At 41.5% G+C, this 17,969-nt stretch overlaps 1 protein-coding gene across 2 annotated transcripts in view; it reads left to right on the top strand.

Moving 5' to 3' along the window:
• The window catches only part of NEGR1 (neuronal growth regulator 1), an 897,440-nt gene that overhangs the window by 784,759 nt on the left and 94,712 nt on the right, over nt 1-17,969 (top strand). The window contains exon 7 of one of the 2 annotated variants that reach the window (XM_073643895.1): nt 5,063-5,104. The exons of the other annotated variant lie outside the window; for it this stretch is intronic. Coding sequence (XP_073499996.1) covers nt 5,063-5,104 — 42 coding nt within the window. The remainder of the gene's footprint in view (nt 1-5,062; nt 5,105-17,969) is intronic. 2 annotated transcript variants of the gene reach the window in all.

The following is a 17,969-nucleotide window of genomic DNA, read 5'->3' as shown; positions in this document are numbered from 1 at the left end:
TCACACCAAGAGGAGTCTGTACAAACAGCAGAGCTCTTACATCACACCAAGAGGAGCCTGTACACACAGCACAGCTCTGACATCACACCAAGAGGAGCCTGTACACACAGCACAGCTCTGACATCACACCAGGAGGAGCCTGTACACACAGCACAGCTCTTACATCACACCAAGAGGAGCCTGTACACACAGCACAGCTCTGACATCACACCAGGAGGAGCCTGTACACACAGCACAGCTCTGACATCACACCAGGAGGAGCCTGTACACACAGCACAGCTCTGACATCACACCAGGAGGAGCCTGTACACACAGCACAGCTCTGACATCACACCAGGAGGAGCCTGTACAAACAGCACAGCTCTGACATCACACCAAGAGGAGCCTGTACACACAGCACAGCTCTTACATCACACCAGGAGGAGCCTGTCCACACAGCACAGCTCTGACATCATCACACCAGGAGGAGCCTGTACACACAGCACAGCTCTGACATCACACCAGGAGGAGCCTGTACACACAGCACAGCTCTGACATCACACCAGGAGGAGCCTGTACAAACAGCACAACTCTTACATCACACAAGGAAGATCCCGCCCAATGAGAGAGCATGAATAGATTAAAAATATATTTACTAAACTGCGAAAAAGGATGGAAAAGAAAATAAATCTGGAAGTTAACATATAACAATCCTGGCTATACTAGTTTTCCTCTTCAGCTATAAATGTGTTGTTTTTTGTAGGTTGCTTTTTCAAACTATAAATAATAATTTTTGAAAGAATAAAAGTTTTTTGATAAACACATCGGTGGTAATATACTGGTGGAGTGACATGGAGTTAGAAGACTGTATGAAGTATATTTAGACCGTCACAGCACAGAGCCTCTGTGACCCGTCTCTTTAAACAATCTGTGTGACTTTCCCAACTTTTGTTCAATAAACTTGCCAAGCGAAGTCTCTCTGTAAAAGTTAGTGACTGAGACGCACACACAAGAATCCTTTCAGGCTGACACTTCACACGGCTTCTACCTGACATTGTGTTGCCTAGATCCACTCCGCTTTGTTTTGGCACCCGTCCCAGCTTCCATGTAAACCCGTCTGTCTTTCTCCAAAAGCTTCAAGTGGAAACATTGTTGAACCGTTCCACTCAAGAACCTCTGTGTTCCTTCAGTCTTTTCCAACTTGCGATTTACTAAAAAAAAGACCATTTCCTGGTACAATTTGTTCTAAATGGGTCAAGTAAAGATACAAATTTCCAATATCAAATGCCCCAAAGTGACAATTCCCAGCACAGCTGCCAAATTAGGGGAACGTTAAAATCCCTGCAGCTTCAGATGGAGAGCAAATATATTCATGGATTGAAACTAATGAATTTCAAAGTAGCTAAGCTTTTATTTTACTTTTTAATAATTTTTTGTCCAGCTTGGAAAATTATAAAACTTTGCACATCACTTTATTAGGGGATTTGTCTTCATATCTGTAAAAAAAAAAGTTTATGTAAGTGGCTTCCAAACCCCTAATTTTCCTCAGTCAATTTGTTGCTTTAGCTTCATTGCTATCAGAATGTACTCCAATGGAGTACAGATGAAGGAATTGATGGCTCAGCTCCTGTGTCTCACTAACTCTGGGATAATCTTCTGGAGGAGACGGTTCTGATTAGAACACTCAGCGGAGGAAACAGGAGCTGACACTTCACTGCCATCATCTGTACTCCAAATGGGGACCACTTACCTGCAATTTTTTACAGGAATGAGTCCGTGTGCACTTTTGTGTGCTCTTCCATGTGGTGGACAAGTGCAGGACTTGCCTGCTATTTTCAGGCTTTTTTTCTGGTCTATAAACCAGACCAGCCTAGCGCAGGCTGAGAGTGTTTCTACACTGACCTGAAGTTGTGAGGAAAATGGTGCATGTGCACCTGCACATAAGCCTCAATTGTTCTTTCTGTGTGCTGTCCGACTGTAGTCTGTTGCTTACATAGACAGAGCACAGCACAAAAAACGCTAAAGGCCTACAAGAGGTGATTGGGGACTACAAAACTCACTAATTTTAGTCTGAAAAATAGATTCATTGAGATTTACAGCATGCATTAGTTCAGACCTACAAAGTGCACTAGAGAATGCTCTGGTTGAGGTCTATTTCATGCAGTGTTACTAGAACCTATAAAGTGCACTAGTCATGGCCTATAAAGTGCACTGATGATGGCCCGCAAAATGCATTGGTCATGGCCTGCAAAGTACACTGATCAGGCCTACCAAATGCACTGATGATGGCCTACAAAGTGCACTGGTCATGGCCTACAAAGTGCTCTGGTCATGGCCTACAAAGTGCACTGGTCATGGCCTACAAAGTGCACTGGTCATGGCCTACAAAGTGCACTGGTTGAGGCTTACAAAGTTTTCTGGTCATGGCCTACAAAGTGCACTACTCATGGCCTACAAAGTGTACTGGTTGAAGCTTACAAAGTATTCTGTTCATCGCCTAAAAAGTGCACTTCTCATGGTCTACAAAGTGCACTGGTCATGGCCTACAAAGTGCACTGGTCATGGCCTACAAAGTGCACTGGTCATGGCCTACAAAGTGCACTGGTTATGGCCTACAAAGTGCACTTGTCATGGTCTACAAATTGCACTTCTCATGGCCTAAAAAGTGCACTGGTCATGGTCTACAAAGTACACTGGTCATGGACTACAAAGTGCACTGGTCATGGCCTACAAAGTGCACTGGTCATGGCCTACAAAGTACACTGGTCATGGCCTACAAAGTGCACTTCTTATGGCCTAAAAAGTGCACTGGTCATGGTCTACAAAGTACACTGGTCATGGTCTACAAAGTGCACTGGTCATGGCCTACAAAGTGCACTGGTCATGGCCTACAAAGTGCACTAGTCGCGACCTACAAAGTGCACTGATTGTAAGCCTCAAAGTGCACTGGTCATGGCATACAAAGTGCACTATTCACGGCTTACAAAGTGCACTGGTCATGGCCTACAAAGTGCACTGGTCATGGCCTACAAAGTGCTTTGGTCATGGCCTACAAAGTGCTCTGGTCATGGCCTACAAAGTGCTCTGGTCATGGCCTACAAAGTGCACTGGTCATGACCTACAAAGTGCACTAGTCACGGCCTACAAAGTGCACTGATTGAGGCTTACAAAGTGCACTGGTCATGGCCTACAAAGTACACTACTCATGGCCTACAAAGTGAACTGGTTGAAGCTTACAAAGTGTTATGGTCATGACCTACAAAGTGCACTAGTCACGGCCTACAAAGTGCACTTCTCATGGCCTACAAAGTGCACTGGTTGAGGCTTATAAAGTGCACTGGTCATGGCCTACAAAGTGCACTGGTTATGGCCTACAAAGTGCACTTGTCATGGTCTACAAATTGCACTTCTCATGGCCTAAAAAGTACACTGGTCATGGTCTACAAAGTACACTGGTCATGGTCTACAAAGTGCACTGGTCATGGCCTACAAAGTGCACTGGTCATGGCCTACAAAGTGCACTGGTCATGGCCTACAAAGTACACTGGTCATGGCCTACAAAGTGCACTTCTTATGGCCTACAAAGTGCACTAGTTGAGGCTTACAAAGTGCTCTGGTCATGGCCTACAAAGTTCACTAGTCACGACCTACAAAGTGCACTGATTGTAAGCCTCAAAGTGCACTGGTCATGGCATACAAAGTGCACTATTCACGGCTTACAAAGTGCACTGATTGAGGCTTACAAAGTGCACTGGTCATGGCCTACAAAGTGCTCTGGTCATGGCCTACAAAGTGCTCTGGTCATGGCCTACAAAGTGCTCTGGTCATGGCCTACAAAGTGCACTGGTCATGACCTACAAAGTGCACTAGTCACGGCCTACAAAGTGCACTGATTGAGGCTTACAAAGTGTTATGGTCATGACCTACAAAGTGCACTAGTCACGGCCTACAAAGTGCACTTCTCATGGCCTACAAAGTGCACTGGTTGAGGCTTATAAAGTGCACTGGTCATGGCCTACAAAGTGCTCTGGTCATGGCCTACAAAATTCACTAGTCACGACCTACAAAGTGCACTGATTGTAAGCCTCAAAGTGCACTGGTCATGGCATACAAAGTGCACTATTCACGGCTTACAAAGTGCACTGATTGAGGCTTACAAAGTGCACTGGTCATGGCCTACAAAGTGCTCTGGTCATGGCCTACAAAGTGCTCTGGTCATTGCCTACAAAGTGCACTGGTCATGGCCTACAAAGTGCTCTGGTCATGGCCTACAAAGTGCTCTGGTCATGGCCTACAAAGTGCTCTGGTCATGGCCTACAAAGTGCTCTGGTCATGGCCTACAAAGTGCACTGGTCATGGCCTACAAAGTGCTCTGGTCATGGCCTACAAAGTGCACTGGTCATGACCTACAAAGTGCACTAGTCACGGCCTACAAAGTGCACTGATTGAGGCTTACAAAGTGCACTGGTCATGGTCTACAAAGTACACTACTCATGGCCTATAAAGTGAACTGGTTGAAGCTTACAAAGTGTTATGGTCATGACCTACAAAGTGCACTAGTCACGGCCTATAAAGTGCACTAGTCACGGCCTACAAAGTGCACTTCTCATGGCCTACAAAGTGCACTGGTTGAGGCTTATAAAGTGCACTGGTCATGGCCTACAAAGTGCACTGGTCATGGCCTACAAAGTGCTCTGGTCATGGCCTACAAAGTGCTCTGGTCATGGCCTACAAAGTGCACTGGTTGAGGCTTATAAAGTGCTCTGGTCATGGCCTACAAAGTGCACTAATCACGGCCTACAAAGTGCACTGATTGAGGCTTACAAAGTGAACTGGTTGAGGCCTAAAACACATCTACATACTGCAGAAAGGGTACTTTGTATAATTCTGTTACTGGCAGGTCAAGGGCCGTCATTGTTATGACCATGATGGCATGTCCTTTGTTAAGATGTTCCTGTCTGTTGCATGCACGTTGCCTGCCTCATTCTGTGTGTGTCTTCCATAAATTGTGTGTGATTAATGCCCAAACTGTTCTTGTTTTGTTTTTGTTTTTTTTTGTTTTTTTCTTTTTCCCTTTTTGTAGAAATTATTGAATCTACCACCACTAGTCCTGTCACCAACTCAGGTCAGTGTCCACATACGCTCCAGTATGCCTGGGTACTCTCTCTGCTTTGCCATATCATCTGCCATCTTCGAATGTGGCTGTCAGTGCTTCTGCTGTCGTTGTCTATGTCTATATCGTTCTGTTTTATATGTTTGTGTGTCCTTCATCAGCTGGAATTTAACATCACTTCTATGCAATCAGCCATTTTGTGGGTTAAAGTTGTAAGCTCATCTCAAAATTTGATGGAAAGTATGTCACCATATCCATGGTGCTACCAAAGAACATAGCAGGCCTTATAGTTTTTTTCTTAACCTGACCCATGAAGCATCGCTGAAAAACATGACCTCCCGAAGGACAAAAGTTCTTCTAATGCTCGCTAAAAGATTGGGTGTCGCACTGCTGCTTCTTTTTCTTGGCCGTAAACTTTCTCACTTTCATGTGAGTTAACCGGATACTTTTGTAGCACCCAAGGACCATTTACCCTTGTCCTTTTCTCCAAACCTTCTGGTCTCCGGTTCCACCACTTTTCTGACTTCTGTGACCAAGCCCTTATGACCATGATCCTAACTATGGCCATCAAGACATCGCTGTTTATCTTCTCTCTAGATGTTACGAGATCTGGTTTTTTTTTTATAGGATAAGATGAAGATGCCCACAAAATGGCTGCATAGAGTTAGCTCATGGGGGTTACGGAAAGATGGCGAACCTCTAACCAGAGCAAATACGTAAATGGGTCTAATGCTCGAAATAACGCGCTTTAGCAGTCTACAGCTTCTTCTGTACTTTATGTTGGTTTTTTATGCTTCACAAATATCTATTTCGAAGAACTAAATCGGTTTTCCCATCGGAGGTACTTATGGCATTTATGGGGTGGGTTCAGTAGACTTCTGTTCTCCAGATTGACAAGGGTAGCAGTGGTGGGATTGGCAACTGTTCATGGACATGCCAAAAAATGCCTGCGATGGGAATACCCCTTTAACTAGTGAAAGTTTTCAATAAATCTTTTTTTTCAGAGAAAAGAAAACCATTAATAAGTTATCTTTTAATCCAAGAGCCCCGGTCCTCGAGAAGCAGATTCATCCTGGATCTTGGCTGATGTAGGACACGTCCAGAACAGGGGGCTGCCGGACCCTTTCTTGCTTTACATTGGAGAAAGGGTCTGATTTAGCGATTTCAAAAAAAGCAGCCAGCCCCCTTCATGCACGTGTGCCAACACAGAAGGCAGGACCCGGCATAGATCGGTCCTCTGGAGGATCGGGGCTCCTGGTCCAATGCAGCCATATAAGTTCGGTTTATAACTTTTTAGAACTGTTCTATAATCATTATTTGCCTGGAAAACCCCGGAAATAAAGGTAATGAGCTGATTTGCCGGCTGCCTACCGTTAGGAGACTTTAGGGTAAATTGTCTCGTTGGGATACATCTTTGGCTAATTAGGGTGAAAAAATAATTTCCCTTTGTGTCCTGGTGATGGCCCATATGATTGTCTCCTCTGTAGTTGGGTTGTACGTGTGCTAGTTGCATGAATCTGGGTTGACTTTTCGCCTTTCTACATCGTCTGCTTGAATCACCGGTATTATGTATGAATGATTACTGCCGAGAACCATCCGAGGGGCGAGAGATGTTTTTGGATTCAGAACTGTCCCGTATTCCTCTTTTTCTACATCCTATTACACTCCGTTCCCACCAACAACTCATTTACCCAATATGTTTTTAAGAAAGAGGCAGTGCCGCAGCAAGGGGGCAGAGTGGTTTCCCCCGGAGCCAAATTCTTCACGGGTGCAAAATTTAGGTCCCTTCCCCACCCCACTGGAAGGCAATGCCTCTTCTTGGAACGGCGCACGGGTGCAGTGAGTACTGACCACAGCCGTATGAGTAAAGCAGCTTGGTGATCTCGGTCACTGCCACCAGTTCCTATGCAGAGCGCTGCAATCGAGATGAGTTTGTCATCGGCTGCTGTGCTCTGCATAGGCATTGACTAAGTTGACAAAGTTGTTTTCAGTGTAAGGAAGTGAGCTTTGTCATCTCGGTCACTGTCTTTGTACAGCACAGCAGCCTAACACAAACTCATCTCTCCACTACTGCACTCTGCATAGGCAGCAACCAAGATAATAGAGACACTTATAAATGAAGACAGTACTGGATCATGTGCACTGTGCGCTCCTGTAACTCCCTGCTTTTCCTTGTAAGGGAGCATTCAGTCCAAGATCAGACAGCAATGCACGGACTGGCCGCGGATTTCCCAAAGTGACCATGTTTCTTCATATATTTCTATGATGCTGTCGCGCTCGGGTCAGGAGGCCCGCAGCCAGTCCATGCATTGCAGTCCGATCATGGACCGATGTGTACGGATGTCTGAATGCGCCTTAAGATTTTAAAAGGAAAGAGAGATATTCTGGGAGAGCGGTCCCCAAATCTAAAAAAAGTGTCTTGTATCAATTAAAAAAAACTAACAATGTAATTAATTTTATATTTTAAATCCTTTATTTAACCTTAACTTGGGTTAGAGTTAGGGCTATAACTAAGACTTAGGTTAGGGATAGAGTTAGATTTTGGACTAAGGTAAAACAACATATATATATGTGTATATATATATATATATATATATATATATATATATATATATATATATATCAAGAAATGTAAAATAATGCATTTTTTTGTATTTTTTTTACATTTTATGCTGAATTTCAGAAAAAAAGCAGAGAATAAAAAGCTAGGGGTTCAAAGTGCACTCTATAATTAGGTTGATACTTTCTTAAATACTTGTGTTTGGGGGTTTATGGGATAAGGGTTCAATACTGGACCGGTGGAAGGAACTCAAGAAGCACCAATGGTCCACAGGTTAAGGGGCACAAAATATCTGTCTTGCCCACTCAACGCCCCTGGATAAAGGGTTTGTCCATTCCATTGTATCTAATGGAAAGTTCTGCATTGTTACTGTATATTTAGTGTTTCTTGTCCTCCATGTTCCAGAACTCCGCTTGCTCTTTATTAATGGAAACATTCCCAGACAACTGAAAACTGTAAAGATATAAAATAATGTTTTCTCATCATCAATACGTTTGTTCGTACGGATGACAATTCAGATGAAGACTCCTCTGGCTTTTTGGATGAAAATCAGACGATTTTTTTAAATGCTCGTGTGAACTTTGCCGAATAAGGAAAGAGATGGCTCGTAATGCAAAGTATATAAGAAAGCTGCAGAACTAATCATCAGAAAGTGATGATGAAACTTCATTTATGTCAACCAGAAAAAAAACCTTTAAAAGATATGGACACCACTGGAGACATTTGTATTTGGGGCTAGGGATGAGCGGACCCATGGAAGTTTGGGTTCTTGTGCCCGAACGAACTTTATGTCCAAAGTTTGGGAACCAGAACTTTACCCAAACTTGAATATAAACCTAAACCCCATTGAAATGTATGAGGACCCGAACTTCGGAACTGGAAAATTCTTTCTCTCTTTCTCTTTCCTCCCGAACTTCCTACGGAACTCCGAATATTTGACCATGGACCTCTCCTGGAAGTCTGTTTGGAGTTCAGCACCGGACTAAGTTCGGCTTCGCTCATCTCTATTTGGGACTAAAAAACATTTTTGCAATTGAGTTTGACTCATGTTCTTTGTTTCCCTGAACATTGCTGGCTGTTAAATGAGTTAATTAAGTATTCATCAGTGAGTTTGTTCTGATGGAGAGTCTCTAAAAACCTCTGTACTGATTTATGACCACGGACCACATCAAAGTTCAGCTGAACTTTGTGATCATAAATCAGTTGAGAAGAGCTCAGAAAAAGGCAAATAAAAGAATTACAAACTCCCCTCCAGAATGTGCTCACTGACCGATCCTCAGTTAACTCATTCTGTAACCAGCAGGGAAACAAAAAGTCGGTAAAAGTCAATTGGTGCAAAATTTTTGATGAACCCCAATTGCAAAAAAATATATTTTTTTTCTCTCAAATAAAGCACTCATCTAAGTAAAAAAAAAAAAGTCTCCAAAGGTGTTCATATGATTATAATTCCTCCTGTCAATTTGACAGGGATGATGCAGATATGAGGGGGGTTGCTCAACAGGGGCTAGAGGACTTGGTTTGTGCTGGAGACTCCGTGGTCATGCAGTAGATGTTTCCTGCAGTGGCATTCTGCTCTGACTGGTAGGGGGGAATCTTTAGTGGAAGATGTCACACGTCCTAGTAAACCAGCCGGGACAATGAATACGTTTGCAAACCCATTAATCCACTAAACAATCTCATGTGTCCATCACCTCTGGAGCAGAAATCGCTGCATTTCGCATTGAATTATCTAGATTTAGCATCTAGGGCAGAGCGCTTGTCCGCAGCATGCAGACGCAGTCGACACCGCAGCGCTGAGGAGCTGGATTACTTTCTTTGTGTTTGGACAGATTTCAGCATCGCTCTTTATAAAAAAAAAAAGAAGAAGAAAAAGTAATTATTTCTTATGTGTCCCGTCCCTGCTTCTCAGCCAAATATTCTACGAAAACTGGATGAAAATGGCGCTACGCAGGTATAAAATGACCTATTTTTGGAACTTAATTTAAAACAACAAGAATTAAATGGTAAACTGCAGTAATGAAATGTCATCAGTCACTTTGGCGAGCCGGATCTCGCGTTCTGATGGCAGAACTATCCGCGTGTTTATCTTTTTTTATTTCTTCGCTGCAACAATTTACTTGATGGATATTAATGCAGCAAAGACGATCGCAACAGGTGACATGAAGAAGTGACGAGTCTCTGGTGATTTTAATGCCCCCATACTGAGCGAATCCTATCAAGCAGGCATAAAAGCGCGGCGTCAGTACATTACGCCAAGAGACTCCCGCACTTCTGTCTTCTGTTTTCATTTTCCTCCTCTCCTTATAAATTGTTTCTCTGTCTTATTCCGACTTCTTAAAGTTTTGGTCTAGAAAATGCTGCTATTATTTTAGTCTTTTTTATCAGGGGTTGTCCTATTTGGAACTTTTAGGGCTGATCCATGCAAATCCCACCTCTGGGACCTGCATCTGGAGAAGAAGAGGATCCATCTTGTGCCGCTGGAAATACATCGACGACTCTCTACATTCACGTCTATGGGATTTCTGAAAATTTCATGTGAATTTGCCCCAAATGACAAAGAGAGAAATATCCCTTTATGGTCTTTAAAGAGCCAGAACTGAGATCTGCAAACTTTTGGCAGGTGCAGCAATTTATTTAAATGGTCACATGTAATACTCCATTTCTCCTCTAGTGGCCGCTATAGAGATCAACTGTACAGGGGATCCCAGGAGCCAAGGCTGTGGCAGTCAGGTGATCACTGCACATCTCTTATAGAAAAGTATTTCATAGGGACAATCACTATGAAAGGAAAGTCCCTGCCCAAACACATAAAATTACCCAGTATTTCGTTAATGGAGTGGGAAAGGGGGTTATGCAAACTCTTGATTGATGTGCGATTGGTCCTCTTTCCTCTTTGGTGGCCACATTAGTTGACCATTTATGGAGACTTTCATTCTTTATAATTTTTACCTATTAAATTGAAAGTTTTTGCATTGATCCAGATTGAGACTGGGACCCAAAAGATATTAAGAGAAAGGATATCGTCAAGAGCTCCACTTTAATTTCAAAGTGGACCTTTTAGTTTTTTGATAAATGTGTCCATCTGCAGTCACCACTAGGGGGAGCTCCATGTGCAGTATAAAGTTCTATATATATCACAATGCAGTGAGCTCCCTCTAGGGGTGGCTGCAGGTAGTGCAATGTCATCATTTCATGGTTCATCAATGTGGAGTATTGTATGAAGACATACTGCAGCAAAACTAGTTTTCCTTCCTTTTCTATCATTTCACACTTTTATATTTTAAGATTTCAACTCCATTCACATCCAAAGCTGCTTTTAGATAAAACTGATTGATCTATAATATAAGTGACTTAACAGCTTAACCAGGGGAAGGTAAAGGGGGCATTTTTCCAGGGCGCAGGCTACCGAGGAGAAGTCACTCTAACCTTGGCCACATGATTTGGGGAAGATGAAAAACTAAATGCATTTGTGTCATTTGATCTCTTACAAATCGAAAAGCTGTAGAATTCTGAACCAAGCTCTGGATGTGAATGGAGAAGAAAACATAAAGCAACTTAAAAGGAACACAAGTTATGAAAAGTATCGAGTTCCCGATTCATCATCACATTTACACCTATTTTTTAGTTTTTCGTGTTTAAGGCTGTGTGCCCACGATGCGTTTTTTAAGCGTTTTTGCAGCGGCAATTCCGCTGCAGAAACGCTTAAAAAACTCTTGGTAGAAGGCCTGCCATGTCCCCCCAATGATAATCCGCATCTGCTGTGCACATGCTGCGGAAATTTCCGCTGCGGATTATCATTGCGGGAAAAAATGCAGCACTACCAATTATTTTGCGAAAGCGCTGCGTTTTCGCTGCCATTGACTTGCATTGAAACGCTTAATATCCGCATCACTACATGTGCACATGCGGATTCAATGTGTTTCAATGTGCGGATGGTACCCGGGTGTGTAGGACAGGAGACTCTCCTCCGGACCCGGGTACCATAGAACCAATAAAAAAAAAAAAATAAATAAAAAATATACATTATACTTACCTTCCGATGGCCCCCGGTGTCCTTGTCTCGGCTTGCCGGCAGCTAGCGATGGACTGAAGGACCTGCGGTGACGTCATTTAGTCATGTGACGGGTCACGCAACCGCCGACGTCGGCAGGTCCTTTAATCTACCACGATCTGCCGGCAAGCCGAGACAAGGACTCCGGGGGCCGTCAGAAGGTAAGTATAATATTTATTTTTTACCATTCTTTAAGCTCACACTATATAAATCTGTGCCGGTTGCATGGATTTATATAGTGTGACCAGGTTGTCAAGCACTTTCCAAGTGATGCTAAAATCGCTTGTCAACCCGCATGCGGAAATGCAAGTGAAGAACGCTTCACATCTGCATGTCCCTGGCAGGAAAACACATGTACAATCCGCATGTACAATCCGCATGTACAATCCGCATATACAATCCACATGTACAATCCGCATGCACAATCCGCATGCACAATCCGCATATACAATCCGCATGTACAATCCACATGTACAATCCGCATGTACAATCCACATGTACAATCCGCATGTACAATCCGCATGTACAATCCGCATGCACAATCCACATGTACAATCCACATGTACAATCCGCATGTACAATCCGCATGCACAATCCGCATATACAATCCGCATGTACAATCCGCATGTACAATCCGCATGTACAATCCGCATGCACAATCCACATGTACAATCCGCATGTACAATCCGCATGTACAATCCGCATATATAATCCGCATGTACAATCCGCATGTACAATCCGCATGTACAATCCGCATGCACAATCCGCATGCACAATCCGCATGCACAATCCGCATATATAATCCGCATGTACAATCCGAATGCGCAATCAGCATGCACAATCACCATGCACAATCCGCATGCACAATCCGCATGTACAATCCGCATGTACAATCCGCATGTACAATCCGCATGCACAATCCGCATGTACAATCCGCATGTACAATCCGCATGTACAATCCACATGTACAATCCGCATATACAATCCGCATGTACAATCCGCATGTACAATCCGCATGTACAATCTGCATGTACAATCCGCATGTACAATCCACATGTACAATCCGCATATACAATCCGCATGTACAATCCGCATGTACAATCCGCATGTACAATCCGCATGTACAATCCACATGTACAATCCGCATATACAATCCGCATGTACAATCCGCATGTACAATCCGCATGTACAATCCGCATGTACAATCCGCATGTACAATCCGCATGCACAATCCACATGTACAATCCACATGTACAATCCGCATGTACAATCCGCATGTACAATCCGCATGTACAATCCGCATGTACAATCCGCATGTACAATCCGCATGCACAATCCGCATGTACAATCCACATGTACAATCCGCATGTACAATCCGCATGTACAATCCGCATGCACAATCCACATGTACAATCCACATGTACAATCCGCATGTACAATCCGCATGCACAATCCGCATATACAATCCGCATGTACAATCCGTATGTACAATCCGCATATACAATCCACATGTACAATCCGCATATACAATCCACATGTACAATCCGCATGTACAATCCGCATGTACAATCCACATGTGCAATCCACATGCACAATCCGCATATACAATCCGCATGTACAATCCGCATGTACAATCCGCACGTACAATCCGCATGCACAATCCGCATATACAATCCGCATGTACAATCCGCATGCGTTTTTTTCTGCCAGGGAGATGCAGAAGCGCTCAGGAAAAAAATCCGGAGCATTTCTGCATCGTGGGCACATAGTCTTAAGGCTGCTTTCAGTTTTGCGCCAAATTCTTCTTAGTTGCGTCTATGTTGAAGTCCCTTTTCTGCTTTTTGCTCTGTCTTTTTTTTTTCTCTATTTTTGAACATGATTTTTTTTTATTCAGATGTTCCAAAAAGTTGCACAATTTTTCCAGTCTCTCAGTTTTTTTGGACACCAGAGATTTTTATGCAAATGTTGAGATGCATGCAACATCTTTAAAGGAACACTTTTTGCTTTAAATAGGTGCAGAAAAGGTAAAAGACAAAAAAAAAGAGTATTTTTGATTTTGAGGACTTTGACGCATAAAAGTAAATTAATAAAAACGCTTCTGATGAATCGGGCCCTATCTGTTGTAAAGAAGTATTTTTTTTTTTACTGCAGTTTTCGAGTGCAGCCACTAGAGGCAGTGTCTGTCATCTGTAACTTTGCATTAAACTATCTCCTTTGCTTTGTAAACAGTTTGGTAAATGGCTAATCAGCCTACGATACAAGATAACAACTGTCCCCGGAGACTGGAGAAGCAAAATGTATTAAATTGTGATGAATTAATCTACATACTCATCGAGTGAAGCCAATTATGCAGTTTGTGGTTGGTAATTGAGTACTGATTAACCTAAGCAGTGCAGTGATTACTTATGGTACCTTTCAGATACTAAACAAACATTATACACGAGTTTCCCGGATTTTGTTCCATTTCTGAATCTTTCTTGTATTATTCGCACTGTATACTTTCTGGAGATTTTTGATCCTAGCCCTTTTGGTGTCTGAGCTCATTATATTAGATGGGGGGGGGCAGAGATATTTGGAAATTGTCAACATTTAAAAGTAATTTTTTGCATAAAGTTCCTTAAAAGACTTTTCCACATTGAGTCACAAATTGGCAAAAACTTGAGTGATCGTCTTAGGCTAAGTTATTAAAGTTTATTCAACCGGAAATTAAATTGTGAAGAATTATCGACCAACTTTTTGAAACTCTTGAAGGACAAATATTATATCACAAACCATAATTGTATTATTATCAGAAACATGGCAGCCTTCCATGCTGATGAATAAGTGAATCTCATTTGGTTGCATGCAACATTTCAGCCCCATGACACTGACCCTTTCCTTTAGGGCTATTCCCAGAATCATTACTTATCCCTTATCCATTGGTGATGACACTGATCGCTGGGGGTCCCAGCAAGTCACAACCTTAGCAATCATCTGAGTTTATCTTGAATGGAGGTTATGATCGCACGCTCGGCCTCTGCTCCATCCATTGTCTATGGGAAAGTTTTTGTAAAAGTAGAAAACACTCAAATTTAGAAGTTTCTGGCATTCAGTTTGCGGACGGTGAGAACAGAACAAATACAAATGTAAGTGATTTCCAGTGATCTCCAGGTTCTTGCTGGAGTGTTCACATATTTATACCTTTCATGAATACGGGTGGTCCATACATACATTTTGGCGGTTCTTACATAATAGTAAGTAGCAATATCCATGGCTGTATAATAAGTGAAAGACACCTCTTGTGTCCTCCCATCTTAGTCACTTTAGGTTCTTTGTTCCAATCTTCTTATGAGAACTATCACACCGGAAGCGTAAAAGAACATGACTGTATTTTAGGTTGCAGTGCTGTCCGTGAAGAAACGAGCAGCGCACGGGCCAATGTTATTCAATGGGGCAGTGAAGAGGAGCGATTTTTTTCACATACTGAATCTGCTGCCTGTGCAAAATACTTCTGTGTGTCGAATCAGAGCATGAATGGAGGGAAGGTCAAATTTGAGCACTTACCCTCCTCCATCCAAGACTGCAGAGCCTGGTGCCCAGGTTTCAGAAGCCCATTGTTTGGATTACTGGGACCCTGAGCCAAAAGTAAGTTGTTCTCCATCCTATGCAAAGGGGACAACATATGATTTGTGGAGCAACTCTTTAGCATAGATAGATAGATAGATAGATAGATAGATAGATAGATAGATAGATAGATAGATAGATAGATAGATAGATAGATAGATAGATAGATAGATAGATAGATAGATAGATAGATAGATGATACATAATAAATAATACAGGTGCTTCTCACTAAATTAGAATATCATCAAAAAATTCATTTATTTCAGTTCTTCAATACAAAAAGTGAAACTCATATATTATAATTTTGATTAATTGTTCTAATTTACTGAGATAATGACTTTTGTGTTTTCATTGGCTGTAAGCCATAATCATCAACATTAACAGAAATAAACACTTGAAATAGATCCCTCTTTGTGTAATGACTCTATATAATAGATCCCTCTGTGTGTAATGACTCTATATAATAGATCCCTCTGTGTGTAATGACTCTATATAATAGATCCCTCTGTGTGTAATGGCTCTATATAATAGATCGCTCTGTGTGTAATGACTCTATATAATAGATCCCTCTGTGTGTAATGACTCTATATAATAGATCCCTCTGTGTGTAATGACTCTATATAATAGATCCCTCTGTGTGTAATGACTCTATATAATAGATCCCTCTGTGTGTAATGGCTCTATATAATAGATCGCTCTGCGTGTAATGACTCTATATAATAGATCGCTCTGCGTGTAATGACTCTATATAATAGATCCCTCTGCGTGTAATGACTCTATATAATAGATCCCTCTGCGTGTAATGACTCTATATAATAGATCCCTCTGTGTGTAATGACTCTATATAATAGATCCCTCTGTGTGTAATGACTCTATATAATAGATCCCTCTGTGTGTAATGACTCTATATAATAGATCACTCTGTGTGTAATGACTCTATATAATAGATCCCTCTGTCTGTAATGACTCTATATAATAGATCCCTCTGTCTGTAATGACTCTATATAATAGATCCCTCTGTCTGTAATGACTCTATATAATAGATCGCTCTGTGTGTAATGACTCTATATAATAGATCCCTCTGTGTGTAATGACTCTATATAATAGATCCCTCTGTGTGTAATGACTCTATATAATAGATCCCTCTGCGTGTAATGACTCTATATAATAGATCCCTCTGTGTGTAATGACTCTATATAATAGATCCCTCTGCGTGTAATGACTCTATATAATAGATCCCTCTGCGTGTAATGACTCTATATAATAGATCCCTCTGTGTGTAATGACTCTATATAATAGATCCCTCTGTGTGTAATGATTCTATATAATAGATCACTCTGTGTGTAATGACTCTATATAATAGATCCCTCTGTGTGTAATGACTCTATATAATAGATCCCTGTGTGTAATGACTCTATATAATAGATCACTCTGTGTGTAATGACTCTATATAACAGATCCCTCTGTGTGTAATGACTCTATATAATAGATCCCTCTGTGTATAATGATTCTATATAATAGATCACTCTGTGTGTAATGACTCTATATAATAGATCCCTCTGTGTGTAATGACTCTATATAATAGATCCCTCTGTGTGTAATGACTCTATATAATAGATCCCTCTGTGTGTAATGACTCTATATAATAGATCCCCCTGTGTGTAATGACTATATATAATAGATCCCTCTGTGTGTAATGACTCTATATAAAGATCCCCCTGTGTGTAATGACTCTATATAATAGATCCCTCTGTGTGTAATGACTCTATATAATAGATCCCTCTGTGTGTAATGACTCTATATAATAGATCCCTCTGTGTGTAATGACCCTATATAATAGATCCCTCTGTGTGCAATGACTCTATATAATAGATCGCTCTGTGTGTAATGACTCTATATAATAGATCCCTCTGTGTGTAATGACTCTATATAATAAATCCCTCTGTGTGTAATGACTCTATATAATAGATCCCTCTGCGTGTAATGACTCTATATAATAGATCCCTCTGCGTGTAATGACTCTATATAATAGATCACTCTGTGTGTAATGACTCTATATAATAGATCACTCTGTGTGTAATGACTCTATATAATAGATCCCTCTGTGTGTAATGACTCTATATAATAGATCCCTCTGTGTATAATGACTCTATATAATAGATCACTCTGTGTGTAATGACTCTATATAATAGATCCCTCTGTGTGTAATGACTCTATTGAATAGATCCCTCTGTGTGTAATGACTCTATATAATAGATCCCTCTGTGTGTAATGACTCTATATAATAGATCTCCCTGTGTGTAATGACTCTATATAATAGATCCCTCTGTGTGTAATGACTCTATATAATAGATCCCTCTGTGTGTAATGACTCTATATAATAGATCCCTCTGTGTGTAATGACTCTATATAATAGATCCCTCTGTGTGTAATGACTCTATATAATAGATCCCTCTGTGTGTAATGACTCTATATAATAGATCCCTCTGTGTGTAATGACTCTATATAATAGATCCCTCTGTGTGTAATGACTCTATATAATAGATCGCTCTCTGTGTGTAATGGCTCTATATAATAGATCCATCTGTGTGTAATGGCTCTATATAATATAGGGGTTTCACTTTTTGTATTGAAGAACTGAAACAAATTAACTTTTTAATGAT

Source organism: Phyllobates terribilis, unplaced genomic scaffold, assembly GCF_046119375.1.
Source record: "Phyllobates terribilis strain yellow unplaced genomic scaffold, ASM4611937v1 Scaffold_8__6_contigs__length_399053987, whole genome shotgun sequence".
In the NCBI taxonomy this organism is placed as follows: Eukaryota; Metazoa; Chordata; class Amphibia; order Anura; family Dendrobatidae; genus Phyllobates; species Phyllobates terribilis.
The sequence above is the reverse complement of the archived record's forward strand: the minus strand, read 5'-3'. Positions and strand labels throughout refer to the sequence as shown.